The sequence below is a fragment of the Osmerus mordax genome, chromosome 16 (genome assembly GCF_038355195.1).
Source record: "Osmerus mordax isolate fOsmMor3 chromosome 16, fOsmMor3.pri, whole genome shotgun sequence".
Taxonomy (NCBI): Eukaryota; Metazoa; Chordata; class Actinopteri; order Osmeriformes; family Osmeridae; genus Osmerus; species Osmerus mordax.
The window spans coordinates 12,196,704-12,219,181 of NC_090065.1; the positions used below are offsets into that span (position 1 = coordinate 12,196,704).

Consider the following 22,478-nt stretch of genomic DNA (forward strand, 5'->3'; position numbering starts at 1 on the left):
AGAGGTGCCTGCAGCTGCCTGAAGGGGGCGCCAATTTGCCAATTCCCCACACAGTGAAATGATAGAAAAGAGAAAACCGCTTCGCGGCGCAGAGATTTTTATTTATTTATTTTATGCTCGTGCACCCCCCACGTGACATGAAAAAATTCCGCCCCGGGCGGCTGCCCGGTCCGCCCGTGCCTAAAACCGCCCCTGGTGGGCAGGCGTGTGGACCAGGTCACGTTTTATTATATGACAGGCTGCACACAGCAGAGGGAGCCAGATTGTAGGAAGGTTTTTATCTGGAGTTAATCTGTCAAATGTGTTTTGTATTCCACTCCAGTAGCATGTTTCCCAGCAGTGCCACGCCTCAATAGGATTCCACGCGTGTAACAAGGGGCAGCAGTGAAGCTGTCAATGTCAAATATGTAGCGATAAAAATCTATTTTAAATCACTGGCAACGTCAGAAGCAAAATATTTCTTCAGCAGAGAAAGAACTAAAATGCCTGCCATGCCGTGTGCCTCGAGAGTGTCGGTGTTAAATAACAAATGTAAAGGACAGCAAATGTTATTGTATTAAACAAGTATTACAGCATGTACTTACAGGATAGTCTTACTATGTCAAAACTACAGTCTGTGCATAAGTCATCAATACTCAATAAATATTACATGATTGCTCATAACTTGTATAAAACAGAATCATATTTGTCCCTTTGTGACATACCACTAAAAAGTCTCAGTCAGCAGGACTTTGGTAAGTTTAAACTTGCTTATCTTGTTAGAGGGTAACAGTCATCTCCTGTAAACATGGAAAACTTTTTGGAAAGTGAACTCTATCATGTTCTCTCAACAGTCCACTATTTTGGTTGACAATGTTGTCTATATAAGATAACAGGCATGCTCACGAATATGCCAAGTGATGTAATACTTTACAAACAGATTACATAAGTCCCTGTAAACAAACCAATTATAAAATCCTCACTATGAATAATTGGATTGGATTAAACATGCAAGACTATGTTCCAGTAACAGAGGTAGTACAAACAGTAGTCTTTTCCAGAACATTCAGTTCACACTTGAAACAGTTCCTGAGAGGAGAGAAACCCAGCTGACCTAGATGTCTCAGCTACAAGTTACAAGAGGTCGCCGCCCAAGGGTCATCTGGTTAAAACAATCCCTTTCATGTCCGTGTCTGTCAGGCGGTGGTCGTGTAAAGGGTTCCCCCAAGCTAGCGAGCCGGTTTCACCTCTTGATTTTTCCAATCTCCTCACTCAGTATGGAGAGGTACTGTGTAAGCTTGACCATGAAGATGATGAGGGTGCCCCCCGTCAGCATGCAGGAGGGCCAGAAGAGGGAGTGGAAGACGGCACTGGGACCGTACAGCCGTGACAGGAGGACGCTCCCCTGCTGCTCCCCGGGGTCATAGTAGCAGGGGACCTGCTGGTGCACCTTCAAGCTCTCTGAGATGTTCACGGTCATGGCGTGCATGGCTGAGCTGTCTTTTTGGCACTTGGGCACATAGAAACACTGGCAAGAAAAACGAAGATCATCATTTGACGTAAGACTACCTCAGCACAGCCCATCCAACAGCGTGAAACGCCTTATCTGGAGTGCTGGTACCACATAGCTACCTCTACATCTATGGATGTTATCAGGTCACCTGCTATCAGGGCAGGGAGGGTATCCAAGCTATGCACCTCAGAGTTGGCCTCCTGGGTCTCCTCGTTGTGGGATAAGAGGCTGACCCGTCCTGTGCTGTTGACACTGACGTAGATCTGCAGGCAGGGGTATTTGGAGGCTCTCCAGCAGTCTGACCCACAGCTGTAGGAACAATTCACATCTGCAACGATGGTGGAGTTAAGCACAATGCAAACACTCTCCTCCGTCCACACGCTGTGTGAAAAGAAATAAGATGAGGGGAATTCCGATAAATACGTGATGAACAATTTTGGCACCTTTAAATGTTTATGTAACGATTGAATTCAGAAACGCTGTGTTTTTCAGTCCATGACAAACAATAATAAAAGTCGATACATTTTGTTATGTATGTATGTTACGCACACCAACACGACAACATTTCCAAAGCTTATGAGGAGGGGTGATGGAAAACAGCATCTGTCAGATGTTACCTATCTGCATATGAGCGCAGGACGGTGATGCACAGCACAAAGTACATCATGACTGAGGAAAGGATCATCCCCAGGCCAAGGAACATAGCCCGATCCTCGCCAGCACTCAGAGCCGTCACTGTCTTCTTCTTGTCAAGGACATCAACTTCCCTAATCTTCTGGTAGATTGATCTGAGAAGAAATTTTGAGAAAGTCCACATGTTACAGCTTGTTATCTATCCATTACCTTGTTGGTAATGCATAGATGGAGAGTACCAAGTTAGGAAGGAAAGTCCTTTTCACACGGTAATTTGCGGCTTTATGTTACAGAACAAAGAGGGTGTCACAGAACACATTGTTCCCTTGGTTATGAACATACCCTGCTAAACTGCACTACTGTCTAGTTCCTTAGAAATGTCAGTGTTTTGGTATGTAATCCCCAGACAATGTTCTGCAAATACATTGTATTTTATATCACATGGTATACACACGTGTCTTAGAGAGTTTCCAAACAAAAACTTCACCTCCGCTCTCCTCCGGACCCTCCTCCACTTTTAGCCCCTGCCACAAAGAACATCTTCCCAGACTCCCCACGTCCTCCTTTCCTCACTGAAGAAGTGCGGAAAGACTGTTGGAAAGACCTGCGAAACCTTTTGGTCAAAATTACTCGTATCTACACAGACTGTGCTTACACATACAGTGACACCACAAGACAAAACATACAATACCTTTGGTGCATGTTTTTGCTGTCAAACCCACCCTCATGTAGAAATTCACAATTAGAGGAAAGAGCAAAGTATCAACACTTTGTCTCTAGCAGCATGAGTAGTACTCTACTACAACCAAAAATGAGGTCTGGTTCTAGTAAACCCCCCTAATCTACTGGACATTCACTTCAACACTGGGTAAACATCAGTTTAAACACAAAGACACCCTAATGAGGTGAGGGAAAATGACTGGTTGCCAAGGGTGAAATATGTTAATGTTAATAAAGTTGTCATGAAAGACATACCTGCAGCGTCAACACCAATTCTGTCAAGAGGAGCTCATTTTGTTCTCTTTTCGCACAAGAACAACAAGCCCTGGCTATCCACAACCTAGTCAGTAAACACGCTGTCCACTTAAACCTTTCCTCAACTGAAAGAGTTTAGCCCTGGTGAATATTCAAAAGAACCCCTACCCAGACGTTTTGAGTTATGAGATGAGGGTCATTTAGGGGTCAGTGTGCAATATGAGGGTCGATGGCACCCCACTTTAGTGATTGCTGGGCTTTTATTCTGAAGACTAATTTGGAACAAATAGATCTACATGGCCATGGGGCATTCATCCTCATTCATGTGCCCATGACTAATGAGACAGCTCTTTGCTATTGTTGCTTTAATATTTTAAATGGCATCTTTAAATGTTGAAGTAAGGATTGAATGAATTGAATCAATCAAGTGTTTCAATCAATTGCAAATAAGATTCAAGGAGAAACTGTCATCTTTGACATTCATGAATGAAAAGTCCCCCTGTGGCTAAGATATTGTAGTGTAGCTAAAGGAGGTGTAGTGGACTGTGTGAAAATGCTGGCCACCGCAGAAACTTGCGGTCCTTAAATTGCTGTACTTATACTATCTTAATGAAACATGTGTCCTCGCCACTATATGATGTCTGTGGTCTAGCTTTCACTGCAGACTCATCAAGAAGTATATTTGACTGTTGATCGCTTTTCTACAGGTGCACTCTTGCACTTTTTGAGGTTCATGTTGTTTAATTGTAACTTGTTCAAATACATGCTCTTATGGTTCTTCCCTTTGGCACTTATTTGTTTTTTTCACAATGTATTCTCATGTTTTGGCTACCCGCAATGTTTGGGGCTATCTCGTTGTTATGATCAGTGACCTATGCACTTTAGTAAAGCTCTCTCTTGGAAGTCACTTTGCATAAAAGCGTCTGCTAAATGAATAAATGTAAGTATGTAGGCCTACTACATGGACAAATCAAATGTGTTGCAGCTGTATGTCTAAAGTCAAAATATGGTATTGATAGCAAAGAGGAAACAGAAAGAAATATATGGGTGTTTCTCTTTTTTATGACACATATTCTCACATACTGTACAGCACCATGCTAATATAATGGTGTCACAGGTACATGTTAAGAGATTCCTGCTACGTGTTTAAACCCTGGAACCTCAGTGGGCTTTGATCCTGCCATCCACAGTTTACGAGGTGGCAGCTCTCGCCTTGAGGCCTATTATTTACAGTCACCGCGGGGCACATAGGATTTCAAAGCTAACCCTGTTGACAATGTGCTATAGACTGTTTCGATAACAGCATTGGCTCCTTCCAGAATGTCTTAGGATGTATTTTCTGCCATGTCCTTTGCGTGATTATGGCTGAGTGGTCAGGTGACCACTTCATGTTCAAAAAGACATGTGCTCATAGCTATGCTGCTCCTTAGAAGTCGATCAGACACACTTTCACAGCTTTTATATATACATATGTAAATCTGATATGGGTTCTCTGTGATACATGGAGCATCTACAGGATACAGTATGATGAATACATATGCATTATTTACATTCACATTACTTTTTTTATGTTAGTTTCATTGTACATATAGTTCATGAGGCAGTCTCATCATGTATAGTATAGTATTAGGCACATCAAACTACTCAAAGTAAATGTCCAATAAAGACACATTGTCTTTTGTTGTTGTGCTCTGTCAAAAATGTCCTTGTAACTAACTGTAGACACTTTAGGTTGATAATTTTACGTATGTCTTCGAGATTAGATGCTATTGTTACCCTAAATTTTTATTTTCTTCTACAATGATGATCATAAATACAAGTCCTCCAAAGTAGATTTGACAGTTGAACATCTCAAATCCATGGTCTGGCTAAAGTCTGACACTTCCCATGAACAATTACTGCAATGTTTGCATTTAATTTTCTAATTTGTGGATTGCTGTTTAATTTGTGAGGTCTTACCTCTTGTTGGAGGGTTGTTAGGATAATCCAGGCTGGAGATACAACTGTCAGCAGTAGTTCTCTTCTACACTCTATGCTCTAAGTGACGCCAGCCGGCTACCTCTTATTTAAACCGACCCGAATGAACAGGATGGTTGTCATACCTGTGTACGTAATATGAGTTACCCGTACAATGCCCTCATGCTCAAGAGTTTGTCAAGTACTGCGAATGCAGGCCTCTCGCTAAAAACAGTCTCGGTGGGCCCATGTGGTTTTTCTTTGGATCATCTGTACCAAATTTTTAGACGCTTGAGGCGTAACTCATAAAAATGGACTTTCCTTTATTTCAAAAAACATACAAAGCTCTGGCTTCATAGGTAAAGTGTGTCACAAACGTTTTTATTTTATTTTTCATAATAGTTCAATGTGGTCATTCCTGTAGGCTATTACAACATTTTATGACATAAACCAGCAGCTTCAGAAAGTATTTCCATTTTGTGCCACAAGATGTCTCTGTTGCTACAAGAACAGACACTGTAGTCCAATTCAGAGTTCACTGCAAAACCATCTCCAACAGCACCATTAACCTTGGGAGAACATAATAAATGAAATAGAAACTGTTTAATCATGGAACACTTACATCTGTGTATTCATCCTGAGTGGGCTTTGTGTTTTTCACTAATCATAAACTACCGTTATCGTTTGCATCCAGCTGATGGGTAAACTGAGGGGATTTCACCTTCCTCAGACCCCTTGACAGACCCTTGTCAGCCATATTGGTGCTCTGAACTGGTCTGCTGCCTGAACAAAATGTGTTGTGTCCGATACTGTTTTGCAGGGAGTCAGGTGGCTGAGCGGTTAGGGAATTGGGCTAGTAATCAGAAGGTGGCCAGTTCGATACCTGGCCGTGCCAAATGACTTGGGGAAGGCACTTCACCCTACTTGCCTCGGGGGAATGTCCCTGTACTTACTGTAAGTCACTCTGGATAAGGGCGTCTGCTAAATGACTAAATGTAAATGTAATGCTGGGTCCATAGGACTTTTTTATGTTCTCTTCCCCAAGGACGCCAACCTAATGAAGCAGTTACTACTTAACCCTCTCCATTAGCAATGTACTGGCTGCTCTCTGTGAGAAGCGTACAAGCCGCTTCAAGGAGCTTAGACCCAGCCTTGTGCCGCCCAGTGTGAAAACAATTCTTTTTTTACCCTGACCTCGGCTGTCACACTAAAAATAACCATGTTTACACCATAAGGATACAAGAAAACCACACGCCCAATATACTCTAGCTGGGAGAAATGACACAATGTAAAAATGGAACGGCATTCGCATGTTTGACGGCTACCTAAACATATTCTAGCACAGGCGAATCACAAGCTCTCTCTGCCGGCCAAACCTGGAGGTGCGACAAACTGTAGTAATGGAGGATGAAAGCCAAGTCTTCTCTTTTGTTTTCCAAGTTCTAAAAATAGCTATTGCTGAGTAGGCAGTTATACATGAGCATCTTTCTTTTGTGCCAGGGTTGGTAGAGCATTGAGCAGTTCACTGCATAGGCTTCCCTTCATGGAAAAAATGGACACACACAACTCATGGTTTTGCCTTATATTTAGAGACACACACACACCTACACATAAGATGGAAAATGTAATTATGAAATACATTAACCTGCTACTTCGGTTACTAAGGGTGGCACAAATGAAAGCTTTTCAGTAGTGTGGCTCTATCCAAGAAGCAATAACACAATGCCAACAACAACTTTTTCATGACAGGGTTGCCAGTGTGCAACACCCTAGCCCCTTGAACAGACAGTTAATCATGTAATAAACCATGGCTTGACAAATATATCCTAGCAGCCATGTTTTTGTGACATTTTGTTTTGTACAAGCAGCAGGCAGTGCCTCACAGTACGACACCTATGGTTTTAGCATGTGCATCCATGTTGTTCAGCCCTTTTACAGTTATTATTATGCTTTGCATGCACTGCATGGAAATAGAGGAATTTACTCTGCATCCAAATATGTGTTTCGTAAAGCACCACAACACTGTGGGATACTGGGCAGGAAAACAGAATTATGTGCTCAAAAAAAGGTAGCCTATAGGGAAGATGAGGTAGAGTATCAACCTCGGCTTTGGATGCAATCCTTAGTTTGGCTTGGTCTGTTGAACATTTGCATTTGAATATATTTTTGCTCCACCCGTGCATCTTTCAGTTTCTGTGCCAGATTAATACACAGGCTCTGTGTCAATGACAAATATATAAACGATTTTCTTCAGTACACTACATACAAATAAAGACATTTCTCTAGTACTTACAGCCTATGTCTCGAGTTCTGTTTTTGTTACTAGACTGGGGGTGTTGAACCTGAGCCAAAAGAATAGCCTACTGAGATTTGGAGTTGGAAGGAATTAATATAGTGCACTAAGTGCAGTGTAACAGTGCAAGTACAATCCTTCATTCTCCAACTATGAACTGTCCTACTGGCACTAAGAAAACTACATGTTCATGTCAATGTTTCAGACCGACTGCTGACCACGTAGTTGTAGTAGCCTAACATTCAACTCTGGCATAATTGAATTGAACTTTCACCAGCTGAACATAAGCAACTTGACGTGTGAACATACAGTGATTTCCCTTTGCACCACTATGTGGCCTTGTCGTCTGTTTAGTCAGTGTTGTTGCCAGTCAGCTGCCGATCAAATTAGCTTTGTTGTTTTTCTTACATAATTCTGGCATATTGTCAACAGTGTCTCTGTGTGGGTGTCTGTGTTATGTCACATAAGTGGTCGTGCTTCCTTCTCCTTTGTAGGATTGTGTACTCCATAATGGCGGGAAAAAAATTAACGAGAAGAACGTGCTTGACTGGACGTGCTTAGCGGTAGCTGTTATCTAGAGTCCGCACAGTATTCATCTCTGATCATTTCATGATATGTCATCATCTCACACAGGGATGCCAGGAGTATAAATCTCATCGACAAGGGATCTGACCCAACCATGGAATTACTTGAATATGCTTATATTTGTGGAATATAATCAAATCAAATATGATTATTTAGGATTAAATGTTTGTTGACGATAAGTGAGGAACAGCTTCAAATCTGAAATCCATGATGGATCCAAAAACCGTCATTTAAGAACATCAATCCTGAATTAAAATATCCACGTAACAGGTATAAAACTGAATGCCACAAGAATGTTAACTGCTACAAAATAACAGTGTTATACACAATTCAATTAGGTTATGTGAGCTTGTTATTGACTTTCTCGGTTTGAATGACTGAGTGGAGGATAGGAGGTTGTGCGTAATTAATCTAGGGCTATAATGGCCATCCAGGCAAAAATGAGCAATGGTGGGGGATGGGAGAGGCACTGTTGTTGTGACTGGATCCTCACTGCTAGAATCGGCGGGACATCCTGTTTACTGAACTTAGTGAAGAACAGATAGGATCAGTGAATTCCTTTTGACTTTAATATGGCTCTATTTGTCTCATTAAAATAACGTTTAAGAGTATTTAATAATACAAGGGAGTAGTATTTTACTATAGTCCTGCAAACGCAGTCAACTGTGGTGTTTTAGGATTTATAATATTCATACTTCACATTTATGATATTTTTATGTTAATTAATAGCTTGCCTGTCGCCTGGGGTTGCTCTCTGACAGTGCGTTCTCTCAGTAGTAGGCTAAATCAGTGATTGACTGACGGCTTGAGCTACAGTAGGCCTACTCTTTGGCAGCTCATTTTTGTATGAAGAGTCACTCTGTGTTGCACGTCTGAAGCCGTTGGCTTCGAACCGCCTGGCTCTGTATCTGTGTTAGCTTTAAAATGATCATTCATTTCTTTGAGATAGCATTTTCAGAACTATTTGAAAGACATAGCATGCTTTAGCGTGTTCAGGAGGGACTATCAAGAAAATCATCTCGCTATACAAAGATTTCAAAGAGGTAAGTAACGTGACCGGATTACGGGGACGCAAGCTATTCTAGCTAGCTAGTGCTAACACTATCCTGCTACTGTACTAGCCAAAGCTAGCAAGCGGCAGCAGTCTCCCTGGCAGGTAGCTTGCTAGCTTGCTAACTAGCACATTGAACAAGACTCAGAGGAAACTCTTTTCAGGGCTGGCTGCTAGATAACTTTAACTGGATGTAGATCGTTAGCTAGATATGTATGGACGTTAACGAAAAATGTAGATATTTTTTTTTCGGTGGGGTTAGAGCTAAATGTTGAATGTATTTCAAGAAGTTCTGACCTTAGCTAGCACTAAGTATTTTGTGCCCGGCATGTGGTGGTGATAAATGGTAGTTAGCTAGCACACACGGGGTGCATTTGATTCCTATAGTGCTCATGTTCCTCGTGGGGTTTGAAACTAGCTAGATGTATATGTTGGTTTAGTGACACCTTGCACACACACAGTTACAAAGCCTAATTAGCAAACTATATTGATCATTTGTACCGGATTAGCTAGCTAGCTATCCAAAGCCGCCCTATTGCCTCATGTGCACGCAAGCAACGTAGCCTAGCTAACGTTAACTGAGAACTCAAAGATTATCTGAGCTGGTCTAATCTAGATATCGGAGCTAACGTTAGCTTGCTTTAGCTGTCTGATTATAGTCCAGTTATCCGGCACGTGTACAGTTTGTGTGCATGCTTTTCTGATTTGTCACCTCTCCAAGACAGTGACCATCGTTTGCTTACATTCTAACCATTCCGGTTCCAAATAGCTCACTTTACTAGTGTCGTATGCGGTAGTCATACAAGACCGCTAGCCAGCGAGCTACTACGGTGTGGGGGATGGGCTTTGTGTTACTAGAGGACGTGAAGCAACCTATGCTGGTATTAAATTAGCATGGTGACATAACGCGTTCTAGTACAGCAAACATGACATGGACCATGTAAACAAATTACAACTAGTCAGGCTTCTGTTTTTAAACACTAGTAGGCAAATTCTAGAGCTGTTGTGTACATTAATTATATAAGTCCTAAAACTTTCACATTGTATATCCAACATGGGTGTCAGCAGCCCTGTAATAATACTACCAAGGGGATTATCTAATATTGATACGTTACAGCTAAATCCCTTAGATAGTTAAAGTAACTTAAAGAACAACCATCCCAAGTCACCTGTTTTAAATGTTATATGGGATAATGATTTATTAGCTATTTCTGCATCGAAATTGTTGACCCAGTTTCTGTAGTGTAGTGACACACACCATATCATTCTGATTCTAGTTTCTAGTATAGCTTTTCTCCCTGCCAGCCTTTTACATTCCCTGTCTGACTTTCCCCCTGACTTATCCATTTAAACGGGTCGTTGACACAGAGCTACTCTGATTTAAAATTAATGTTAGTTTTGTGCGGTGTATCCAGGCCTTAAGTTAGCTTTGTTTTAACAATGCATTTAACCAAGATGGGCAAATGTGATTGGGTGTATTAATTGGCTGTGTGATGGAACAACATCTTCATTTGTCGTTTTGTCATTAGACAGAGAGCTACGTCTCTGGACTGCGGAGTGATGACCATCTGAAAGTCACCCGTTCACATGGTGAGTCCAGCAAAGATGCACATTGTCCTTCTCAGCATAGCAAACCAAAAACGCCAGTGTAATCCCGCAACCTTGTAGCATGCAGTTCTGTACTGAATTTGGTGCCACAGGGTGCCTGTCACTGCCCTCGGCAGTCCGGCAGGTACAGTCCTTGCTCCCTTTGTGAGGTGTCAGGACTCCCAGATGGGTAGCGTGTCCCCCGGCAGGCAGGCTGCCCTCAGCTCTGACTCAGAAGGGATTTCTGTGACCTCGCTGACAAGCACCCTGACCTGAGGCAGCGTGGGAGGAAAGAGTAACACTTTCCCCCGTCCGTTAACATTTGCGTTGGGATAAATGAACTCAAGAGTCACAAACTGCCTCCCTACATTGCTCGTCAGCAAGTGCCTGCATGGCATCCGCCCAGATTTGTCATGATTTAGGAGAAGAAGATACATTCTGTGGTGATTGAGAACAGATATACAGCAGGTGACTAATCTCTCACTGTAGTCTTGACACTTTAGTCACGTCATTGGTTGAGGGTGGACCCTGGCTTGCCACCACAAGGTGGTCTATACCACTATGGCTTGTGGCCTGTTATGACACGGTGTAAGATTTCGTGTATGAGTATCAAATGTTGGGCACGGTGATCCCAGACCAGGCTTAGCTTGATTTGATTAGTCTTGGCGCTCACATCTGGAGTGGAGTGTGTTGACTTTTCATTGGAAGCAGTGGATATTTTATTTTCCCGTCCCAAACCTTGTTTATCTGCAGAGCTTGTTTAAACAGCGTGGGTGAATTCCTATTTGAATAAATATGTTTTAAGGATGAGAAACGATGCAAGGCTGTTATTTCTGAACCTAAACTTCGTTTCCTCCATCGGTTTGGTCCACAAGAACCAGGCTGCCTTTTGAAGAGGCCTGGTAATTATTTCCAGTGGTAGGTTAATGAATGGAAACTGGTGCCCTGCCTAGGGCCAGGAGAGCTTCGGCAACCAAAGGGAGAGGCATTCGACTCCATGGCTGCCCTGCCAAATGGTAATGGCTCCTCTCCCATGTTATGAAATTGCCCCTAAGTATGTCAAGCAAAGTAAGTGGGTTTGTCCCCCTGCTCATCATTAAAGTGCGTATGTTCGGGTCATGGAACTGGCTAGGTTACATCATCAGGCTGAGTTTGATCACTCTTTTTTGCACTTTCCTTTGGTGACTCAACGTTTTCATCACAGCACTTACATGATGCATTCACATTCTGGCTAATTTAGTAAGACTTGTCAGGCAAGACTACAAGAAAAGCTCTGAAGAACACTCACAGAGCCTCTATTGTTTGTTTCAACTGCTCGTATTTGGGGAATAAGTTTCATTTGCTAGATTTCCTCTCTGGAAGAGGTTTGAGTCAGCTCCCATGGTAACAAAGTTGGGATGGATATGTTAGGTTTGAAGACTTTTGTTGGTCTGCAATATACAACCTTAAAAGTCCATTCGCAACTAGGTTTTGGTAAAACATTCTTCTAGGTGTCGCTTATACTGTAAAAAAAAAAAAAAAAAAGGAGAAAAAAAGGGAGGCAAACATACAATGTTTATTCATGACAGCTACCGAAGAGATGACTTAAGGTTTGAATTTGCTTCTGTCCACCTCTCTCAGGGTCCTATCCTGTGCTGACCCCATGGTCTAACCACCAGGACTAAAAATGAGCATAAGCAGTGATGAGGTCAACTTCCTGGTGTACAGATACCTGCAAGAGTCAGGTAGGCCTCAACAAAGCATGCCATCTTCTGCTGTCTGCCGAATTTATAATGTCAATACATGCAATAAGTTTCGTTGGGGGTGGGGAGTAGGGAGTTCCTGGGCATCCTTCAGTTAGCTTGAGTACAGTGGAGACCATAGTTGCAGTTTTTCACCCCCCCCCCCCCCCTCCCTGCCTTCCTCCCCCCCCCCCCCCCTCCTCCAGGCTTCTCTCACTCGGCGTTCACCTTTGGCATAGAGAGCCACATCAGTCAGTCCAACATCAACGGAGCCCTGGTGCCCCCTGCTGCCCTCATCTCCATCATCCAGAAGGGCCTGCAGTATGTGGAGGCTGAAGTCAGCATCAACGAGGTCAGCGTTCTCCACACACACACACACACACAGACACAGACACACACAGCTCCACAGGTCCCTCCACGATACAAAAGCCCAGTTGCTGCACTTGCTATTGACTGTTTTGTGTACCTGACGCAAGCCAGCAGGAGCCAGCACAGTAACCGAAGCCTAACAGCGTATTTGTGTCCCGACGGTGTCAGGATGGGACCCTGTTCGACGGGCGACCCATCGAGTCGCTGTCCCTGATCGACGCGGTGATGCCCGACGTGGTCCAGACCAGGCAGCAGGCCTACAGGGAGAAGCTAGCCCAGCAGCAGCAGCAGGCCGGCGCCAGCTCCACAGGGCCCCAGGCAGCCGCCAAGAACGGAGAGGGGACGGCCAACGGGGAGGAGAACGGCGCCCACACCTTAACCAGTGAGAGCTCCCTTACATCTTCATCGGTTTGCTTTCCAAACGTGACAAATGCGGTCGACACGACACAGGACACATTTTTATATCGAATGCCTGCTCTTTCACAAGGCGTTCCTTCAATTTAGTTTTTACAGTTGTGTTGAATCGTTGTTCGTTTAGGTACTTGTGTGTGTGTGTGTGTGTGTGTGTGTGTGTGTGTGTGTGTGTGTGTGTGTCAGTATAACGAGGGTATTACCTGTATCTCCACCCCCCCCAGACCACCATGCTGAGATGATGGAGGTGGACAGGGATGTGGAGATCCCCCAGAGCAAGGCCATGGTGCTGAGGGGCCACGAGTCGGAGGTCTTCATCTGTGCCTGGAACCCGGTCAACGACCTCCTCGCCTCCGGGTCAGAATCATTACTCAGGGCTTCTCTCTCACTCTTTCAAAGAGCAACTTGCACTACTATTCAAATGTATCTAAAGAGAAATACTGCTGGGAACACCTGGTTAGTTACCGTATAAAAAAAATGAAAAAAAGTTGGAAAGGTATGTTTGATGGCTTGAGAACTTGTATGCACAGAGCTAGCATGTGGCTGACATTTGCCAGCTAGAAAGTGTCTGACCGTCATTAATGTGTCTGTGTGTAGGTCTGGGGACTCGACAGCAAGGATCTGGAATCTGAGTGAGAACAGCACGGGCTGCTCCACCCAGTTGGTTCTGAGACATTGCATAAGAGAGGGGGGGCAGGACGTGCCCAGCAACAAAGACGTCACCTCACTCGACTGGAATGTGAGTGTGTGTGTGTGTGTGTGTATCGACTACCGCTGCCAAAGACATTCTTGGCACTTCTTCCAAAACTGGAAGTATGGAACATACTCACTCTCATGGAAGAAAGGGCTTCCTCTGTTGTGCAACTGCAGAAAGGCTTATCCTAGCGTTGCCTATGGCCGGCTGTTGGACGTGATCCGCCAAAGTGTTAAAGCATAACGGTCATGCACAGAAAGCAGGCGTTGGGTATTTTTAGAACATGTATTTACGTCATGTGAAACTGAAACATTAGTTTGCACGCAGATAAATGCACGCAGAGACGGAAGAAAATACATTTTAAAAAGCATTCTGAATCTTGCTAAACTATATCCCCTGTGCTTTCAGAGTGAGGGTACGCTACTAGCCACAGGCTCGTACGACGGCTTTGCCAGGATATGGACTAAAGATGGTGAGTCACCGGCTTCTAAACCCCCTCAGCTGACCTGCCCGCTGAAGGCCCAGGTGTGGAGCAGCACATGACCTGCTGGTTGACCTTGTGTGTTTGACCTTGTGTGTTTGACCTTGTGTGTTTGACCTTGTGTGTTTGACAGGTAACCTGGCCAGCACCTTAGGTCAGCACAAAGGTCCTATATTTGCTCTGAAGTGGAACAAAAAAGGAAACTTCATCCTCAGCGCTGGGGTCGACAAGGTAAGACCAGGGGTTCCTCTCTGGTAGTTAGGAATGTCTTGGTAGTTTACACATAATACAAATATATATATATATATATATTTATATATATAATGTGTGTCCATCCTTTCCAGTGAAAGCTTATGAGGTAACAGATGTGTTGGCATTAAAACAGTGGCGTTGTTGTCTCTTAACCAGACCACCATCATCTGGGACGCTCACACAGGAGAAGCCAAGCAGCAGTTTCCCTTCCACTCAGGTGAGTGACAGGTGACCTGGAAGTCACACAAACACTTCTCACTCTGCCTCCTTGTGTGCTACTGCAGCCTAATGAGCCATGTTTACACACTGCAGTCAGGAACCCCCCAGGCCTCCTGCAGTCAGGGGCTAGATTCTTTTATGAGGGAAATTATAGATTTAAGAGATAATACTCCCTGAGCACCACCAAGCACCCCCCCCCCCCCCCCGCATTATTCAAGTTCAGCTCTTTTATTGGCTAAAATTCCTGCTCCCATGTGACTCCACCACCCGTACCTAATTGTGATTGGTCTACATAACCCACCAATGGGAAAATCCCACACACCCACTCATATTCCCCAGTCGACACGCAGCTCCATAGCAGACATGGCAGGGATACGTCCATGAGAGACTCATTAGTAACTCTAGGGATTTCCCCACCATAACAGCTCCAGCCCTGGATGTGGACTGGCAGAGCAACAACACGTTTGCGTCCTGCAGCACAGACATGTGCATCCACGTGTGTAAGCTGGGACAGGACCGGCCCGTCAAGACCTTCCAGGGACACACCGTAAGAACCCGCTCCCCTCGCTCGGGCCGGTCAGCTGGGCTGAACAAGAACCACTATTTGGGTATAAAAAAAAATAATTTGCTTAAAAAAATGCATCGGTCAATTGTACTCACCGAGGTCCTTCCTGCTTACTGCCTTCCAGAATGAAGTGAATGCAATCAAGTGGGATCCCACAGGGAGCCTGCTGGCGTCCTGCTCTGACGACATGACGCTGAAGGTCAGTGCAGCCGGCAAACGTTGGCACGAAGGTCACCACCAGCTTGCGCGTACCTCCACACCCCTGTGAACAACACAATGCACGCCGTCTGTCCCTAAGAATCTTTGCCCTCCCGTGGCCACGTAACACAAACCACGGCCTTGGTATGCTTTGGGTGTTAGGGAATCTCTTCCCTGATCTGTCCCGTCTCTCCCTGGTCTAGATCTGGAGCATGAAGCAGGACTCGTGTGTCCACGACCTGCAGGCCCACAGTAAGGAGATCTACACCATCAAGTGGAGCCCCACAGGGCCTGGGACCAACAACCCGAGCGCCAACCTCATGCTGGCCAGGTAAGACGACCTCCGGCTCTGTCACAGACGCCCCGGAGACTCGCACACCGGGGGGAACACGCAGGCGCGATTGGGTTTGGCTAATGTGCTGCAGATGGACTAACTAGATCTGTTAAACGAAAACGAGGGCACACTAGAACATGCAACCGATTTGATTGCAATCGATGTGAACGCATGACGTTTCGGGCGTCCCGAGAGACGTCGGTCGCGTCATGTCGTGAGCACGGTCACGCCTCAACGTCTGACCGCGTTCGGACCCGGCTGATCTCCCCCCCCCTTCCTCAGCGCGTCGTTCGACTCGACGGTGCGCCTGTGGGACGTGGAGCGCGGCGTGTGCATCCACACGCTCACCCGCCACCAGGAGCCCGTCTACAGCGTGGCCTTCAGCCCCGACGGGCGCCACCTGGCCAGCGGCTCCTTCGACAAGTGTGTCCACATCTGGAACACTCAGGTGCTGCCCCTCACACACACACACACGGACCACTTTGTGATGTCTGCTAAGATCAGAAGGCCTGTGTGTGGTTGACGGGTGTCTCACTCCCATCTGTTCCCCCCTCAGACGGGCGCGCTGGTCCACAGCTACAGGGGCACGGGGGGCATCTTCGAGGTGTGCTGGAACGCCACCGGGGACAAAGTGGGTGCCAGCGCATCAGACGGATCGGTAAGCTGGACACAGTCTTCAGAACAGAAGCATCTCACTGCCCGCGGGACTGTGTGTGTCACTGCTGTAACCTCTCGCTCTCTGTCTCTCTCTCCTCTGCTCCAGGTTTGTGTTTTAGACCTGAGGAAATGACGCTCATCGTGGGGGGAGCCATGGACCGACTAGGAATGTGTACATAGCCAAAATGACTGTCCCTCCCCCTGTCCTCCTGCTCTGCTGTAGTGTCATCCAGAAGGCCCTGGCCCAGTACCATCCCAGACACACAGATCCCTCCCCCTGTCCTCCTGCTCTGCTGTAGTGTCATCCAGAAGGCCCTGGCCCAGTACCATCCCAGACACACAGAACCCCCCCCCCCCTCCTCCCCTTCACTCACAACAAAGGACTGGAGCACGTACTCTCACAAAACCAACACCCATCTGGGATTGTGGGGGGCTGGGGAGTTGCCCCTGGCCACTTAAAATCTTTCAGAAACCTACAGGAAACGAAATGACACAGACCTGCGAATAAAATGGCCTAGAAAAAAGTTTTGAAGAAGAGGACCCATTGCATTCATACCAAAATATCTGCATTTGTCTTTGCTGTTTTTATCCTCTGTATGAGAAATATGTTTTCTTCTCTTTGCTGGTGTGTGCATATTGTACATGTCAGCATTCCTGTGGCCATTCTTTTATTCATTTTTTGTTTAGTTTTTTACACTTCTCTAGATTTTGTGTGTATGTTGGGTCAGGAAAGGATAAATCTGTATGAATTGTTCATCTTTTCCAATTTGGTTAAAAAAAACGGTAATTGGGAGTAATCCATTAACTTCTCAGCACTGTACTTTTTTGTAGTTCAAGAAAAGCAAATATATATTTCAAAATTTGAAATTGGTTTTCTATTCTATTTTAGACTTGTTTTTCTCCCCCCCCCCCCCCCCCCCCCTACATTTATATTCCTTCAGTTTGCCAAAATTCACTTTTTGGTAAAGCAGTCTGTGAGTCTCACCTCTCACAGGATTAGTGATAATACTACCAGCTTGAAGCCAGGCAGATGGCCCTGACTCAGACATCCTCACACACAAACTAGTTTTCCAGAGGGATAGGAGAAGCTTGGGTCTTCTCTGGGCGTGAGGACAGCTGGTTCTGAGTATATATGTAGGAGGAGATGTGAGGCACCAGCACAGCCCTCACTGAGCCATTCTGTCTGATAGCCAGGATCTGGAGGGGAGCTTTCACACAGAATCAATGCTAGCAGGCTTAGAAATTCTGGAAGGGTTGACCAATGGTGTGCGCCCCCCCCCCATTCCCCTCCAATAACCACTAACGTCAATTTCGTCTTTGCGTTTTATCAGTTTTTGAAGGATTGTGAACACAAACGCTAAATGATAATCAGACTTGACCCTCATGTAGTCCTCTTGGTTATTTCTTTGTTTTGTTTTTGGGGGCCATCCTTACCCAGTACATTGTCAGGGTTTAACCAGGATTGTATTAAAGTGTGTAGGGGTCTTTATAGCAGCTTGACGAACCTGTCACTGGTTCGCAAATATTGACCTCCCATGCTTCTGGTAACATCCACTCCCATCCCATTCTACATGGTAACATTGGACTTCATATAGCAGATATCGGTGTGGGGGGGGGGGGGGGTGTAGGGTCAGTGAAGTCATACATTTAAGGTTTGGTGTTTTGGTATTGTTTATGTTCGGTGTGCAGCTGTTTCAAGTTCAGTGTTCTGATGAGTACTGTACACGGCAGTGTCTGGTCAGTTTTCCTGTCTAGCACCGACAGACACTTTGGAGACGGGCTGTGTTGAGGCCTATGCACGGATAGATGGCGCTTATTTGTTGTTTTTTAAAGGTGGTGTTTTGAAGCAAAGTTCTAAAACGGAACAAGAAGAAACAGGCTTGGAACATATGACTTGATGTATCATTGTAACTACATATAATATATATCTGTGCTTTCACAGGGGGATTATTTTATAAGCCGCTCGTATGCAAGGGTGGATTTTAAAATTCTATGTACCTCTTTGAAGACATGCTTGAAATATGTGGTATTCTTCTGCATCATGTGGGTCGTTACCATGAGAAATGGTTCTTTATAAAATACCATTGAACAGTCATAGCGAAAATAGGGGAGCAACCAGTAACATGTGAAACATGGAGCTGTGTGTGGCCAAGCCATCGCAGGCACATCACAGCAAGGATAGACTGTCAAACATAGTTTTGCACCTCGCTTCGAATGTGCAGTTGGTTGGTCAGACCGTGGGGATGAGCAGCGTCTGAGCTGTTGAGTTCTAGGGGGGGGGGGGGGGGGGGGGGCCTCTGGCATCCCAGACCTCATCTCTTATCTACTCACTAACATCCATTGGCTTCAAAACCCCATTGCTGGTTTTACATTCTTCAAAAGCTTCCACTTGCAATTGTTTCGAATGTAACTTGTTTTTATGAACACATTTTATACCGATGCTTCAAGTATTTTGAAGTTTGCTTCAGAAACAACCAACTGTGAGTGGATTGTATTAGAGATGCTATTTATCACAATGTCTATGACGGTGGAATGGTATTTTATAATGTTTTGTTTTTAGAGATACGCTTTTTACAATGCATTCAAGTGTTTGCTATTTTTTGTTCCTACCTAAAGTACTAATTCTATCTTTGCTATTTCTAAAAGCCCTTGAAGGTTTTCTACTCTTTGGATATTTTGTAATTCTGATTTATTTGTAGCACTGTAAGCAAAATGGACGTTTTTTTTTTTTTTTTTACAAAAAACAATAAATCGGAACTATGTCAAAGTATCATAACACCCTGACCATGTAAATACCATTTTGCAGATGTTTGTTTCATGACGTGTTGTCTTTGCTCTCACCAATGTTGCTTCTCTCCGTCTCTCGCTGTCTCTCTCACACACACATAGTTTCTGAAGTCTGCAGCCCTCTGATCTGACTGTTGTAATATCACGCAGATCTTTGAAAAGTCTAGAATAAATCTATTTTGATAATACTAAGGTGTTGTGACGTCCACTCAGTTTATTTTGTACTTCCTTTGGATTCCCTGTTCACTGAATGTACACTGCATGATCAGATGAAGGACAGAATTGATTTATGCAAGGCCACACAGAACAACTAGGGCAAGTGGTCTTCAACCCAGGTCCTCAGGGACCCCCTGCCATGCATGTTTAGGTGTTTCCCTCCTCCAACACACCTGATTCAAATAAATGGGTCATTATGAAGCTCTGCAGAAGCCTGAATACGACTCATTCATTTGAATCAGGTGTGTTGGAAGAGGGAAACGTTTCAAACATGCAGGGGGTCTCTGAGGACCTGGGTGAAGACCACTGAACTAGGGAGTAAGCAAGCCGAAGCTGCTGTTATTTATTTGATTGTTTCTACAGTATTGGCTTTGAAAGCATGGGTGTCATACTAGAGTGTGCCTACCACCTAGTGGTCAAAAAATTACATTGGCTGTGAGGCATCACGTGATTCAGCCAGTGTTAAGGCACACGTATGGAGTGTAGTTTAGGATTATATTTCTGTTTTCTCATTGATTTTGTAGCAATTGGCTTGTTTATTGCATATATCTTGTGTATTACTGAATGGATGAACAGTGGATATCTTGAAATGCAATATTTTGTGATCCCCTCTCAGAAATCTTCCCTGCCGTGTGTAGAAAACTCAAAGTCTCTACTCTTTAAACTCCCCTTTTATTTTGGGGACAGAGTTATTCCAATTTGAGAAGTGCCCAGCCATGTTACTAGATGAATGAACACGTTGAGTTTTTCCGTCTGTTGTGGTCATCCTTTCTGGTGGGGATTTTGCGATACAGAGTTATTGTCAGGGCTGCATAAAGGGAAAAAAAACTGGAAGGAAAGAATGAAGACACATTGTTATCATTCAGGCAATACTGGCAATATATCATTCAAATAGGGAAGTACAATTACTTTCAAGTTTGTATTGTTGAAGTCAATCTGCTTCTTTTGATCGCTGAGTCAGTTCTGAATACTTCCAAGTGACCACGAGTTCTGTGGTTTGATGGAGTGTTAAGGCAAGCTTGCAGTCAAGAACAAAGTGTTGTAATAAGGAAAGGCTTTCATTCTTCTTATAGCATGAATCAACCCTTAGCTGGCTTACATCATTCTTTATCAGACTTCTACTAAGGATCTTAAATCAGGCCAAATGATACTCCTCTTTTTCTCTTCCAATTGGCAAGATGATCTTATCAGTTAACCTGAACAGTCACAATCCTTGAAATGGATGCATCTTTGTTCTGATTCTTCAACACAAATCAAAATATTATAAAGTTGAGATCTACAGTGTTCTTTCTCACACATTTACTGACATTCTACCTTCATACTAAGCGTCAAATACCCATTTATCTGTTAACTTTATTAAATAAACAAGTCTAATTGCAGGGTCAATTTGGCAAAAAAAGTAAAAAAAGTATTTTTACAGAAATATCAAACATAAAAATTCTTAGAATTTTTAAGAGAGGTTAGAGAATCGGGCTAGTAATCAGAAGGTCGCTGGTTCGATTCCTGGCCGTGTCAAAATGACGTTGTGTCCTTGGGCAAGGCACTTCACCCTACTTGCCTCGGGGGTATGTCCCCCGTACTGTACTTACTGTAAGTCGCTCTGGATAAGAGCGTCTGCTAAATGACTAAATGTAAATGTAAGAACTTAGGAATGGGATGGTTTAGGATGTAAATGTCAACAACAGTTTGTTGGGTGTGGTCTGCAAAGCCTTTTTGAGGAACCCTGTTGTATGACGTCATATGTGAAGTCGTATGTAGATAGACACCATTCCAAGTATGTGATCCCAGTCTTCCAACGACCAAATCAACAGCTGGTTCAATTGTAGCTTTGAGGCTACATGAGCCAAGTGAAATGATAAGATTCTCTGTTTAGTTTAGGTCTTTTTGGAGAGCAGTTGGAGAGCAGTTGGGAAGTGGGAATAGATGAGATTAGATTTATTTAAAGGGCTTTTATTTAAAACTATAGAAACCAATACATCTATAGGGATCAAAATGTCATAATTTGCTAAATGGAAAACCCTTGTTCTCTGTTGGAGCATCAACATCAATGTCATTTATGTATCTATTAAACAGGCAGTACACCAACCTATTTAGCTACGCTCTCAGTACATGAGTTAACATTTAAGTTCTAAACCTGTTCTTCAGCCTACATGCGTTCTCCTTTAAATGGGTTGATTGTTCCGTATTATTCCGGAGAAAACGATTTGCATCCGTTTTCTGCTCCTGCAAATCGTTTTCTGCTCCTGCAAAACTTTTTCTGCTCCTGCAAATCTTGTTCTGCGACTGCTAATCGTTTTCTGCGACTGCTAATCGTTTTCTTTTCCTGCTTATCGTGTTCTGCTCCTGCAAATATTTTGCCGTGTCAAAATCGGGTAGCAGGAGCAGAATGAAAAAATAATTTGCATAATACAACACTTTTTGTACGTATGCAAAACTATTTCTGCTCCTGGAAATCGTTTTCTGCTCCTGCCAATCGTTTTCTGCGACTGCGAATCTTTTTCTGCGACTGCAAATTATTATTGACCCTAATTTGACTTCATACATTTTGGTTCCTTTTTTTTATTTTTCTTGTACGTACTTCTGCATTTAAATGTAATTTGAGTGTTACCACATTCATACATTACCAATTTACACGGTAGTGGGTTTTCACAGTTTAAGTTGACCTATGACCTTTCAGCATAAACTCAACACACAGACTTGGAACACATAGATTTTGACTGGTGAACACACTCACACACACAGACTTCTACTAATCCCTTTCTAGACCATGTATGTCTAAGACAAACCTGACTGCTCAGTTAATCACTGGAAAGTTTCTTTACATAGACATGCATCTGTCTACAATGAATCTTCGAGAAAGGGTTGTTACTCATCATCATGCAGTTTAACTTACGAGTGTCCAATGAGGTCACATCAATTATTCTGACACCTCCTACGTCATGATGAACCATACCTTATTAGTTGTCATGGCACGAAACAGAGAGACCTCAAGCAAACACTAA

General features: G+C 43.9%; 2 protein-coding genes across 3 annotated transcripts; one reads left to right on the plus strand and one right to left on the minus strand.

Annotated features, from left to right (window-relative positions):
* Positions 1-1,222: 1,222 nt before the first annotated feature.
* Positions 1,223-2,665, minus strand: kcnmb2a (potassium large conductance calcium-activated channel, subfamily M, beta member 2a). The gene is made up of 4 exons (XM_067253818.1): positions 2,613-2,665; positions 2,110-2,280; positions 1,678-1,873; positions 1,223-1,507 (listed from the first exon to the last, which is right to left on the minus strand). Exons 1-4 carry the CDS (start codon positions 2,663-2,665, stop codon positions 1,223-1,225), a joined length of 705 nt encoding a protein of 234 aa, XP_067109919.1.
* A 6,145-nt stretch (positions 2,666-8,810) lies between these two features.
* On the plus strand, positions 8,811-19,452 carry tbl1xr1b (TBL1X/Y related 1b). 2 transcript variants are annotated; one of them, XM_067253199.1, is made up of 16 exons: positions 8,811-8,977; positions 10,515-10,575; positions 12,193-12,296; positions 12,500-12,645; positions 12,831-13,044; positions 13,298-13,430; positions 13,671-13,812; positions 14,176-14,239; positions 14,382-14,479; positions 14,657-14,717; positions 15,145-15,266; positions 15,409-15,483; positions 15,686-15,813; positions 16,099-16,264; positions 16,373-16,474; positions 16,580-19,452. In XM_067253199.1, exons 3-16 carry the CDS (start codon positions 12,239-12,241, stop codon positions 16,604-16,606), a joined length of 1,536 nt encoding a protein of 511 aa, XP_067109300.1. In that variant the 5' UTR covers positions 8,811-8,977; positions 10,515-10,575; positions 12,193-12,238; the 3' UTR covers positions 16,607-19,452. The 2 variants fall into 2 exon arrangements, with proteins under 2 accessions (XP_067109300.1, XP_067109301.1); XM_067253200.1 differs by having other exon boundaries at positions 10,519-10,575.
* The last annotated feature ends 3,026 nt before the right edge of the window (positions 19,453-22,478 follow it).

Bases quoted from the DNA above. Each gene is read 5' to 3' on its own strand.
- tbl1xr1b (XM_067253199.1), top strand. From the start codon at position 12,239: ATGAGCATAAGCAGTGATGAGGTCAACTTCCTGGTGTACAGATACCTG. The intron at 13,431-13,670 runs GTCAGAATCATT...GTCTGTGTGTAG, and splicing joins AACGACCTCCTCGCCTCCGG to GTCTGGGGACTCGACAGCAA. The intron at 15,267-15,408 runs GTAAGAACCCGC...ACTGCCTTCCAG, and splicing joins AGACCTTCCAGGGACACACC to AATGAAGTGAATGCAATCAA.
- kcnmb2a (XM_067253818.1), bottom strand. From the start codon at position 2,665: ATGTTCTTTGTGGCAGGGGCTAAAAGTGGAGGAGGGTCCGGAGGAGAG. The intron at 1,874-2,109 runs GTAACATCTGAC...CTTTTCACACAG, and splicing joins CTGCGCTCATATGCAGATAG to CGTGTGGACGGAGGAGAGTG. The intron at 1,508-1,677 runs GTGCATAGCTTG...TTTTCTTGCCAG, and splicing joins CCCAGGAGGCCAACTCTGAG to TGTTTCTATGTGCCCAAGTG.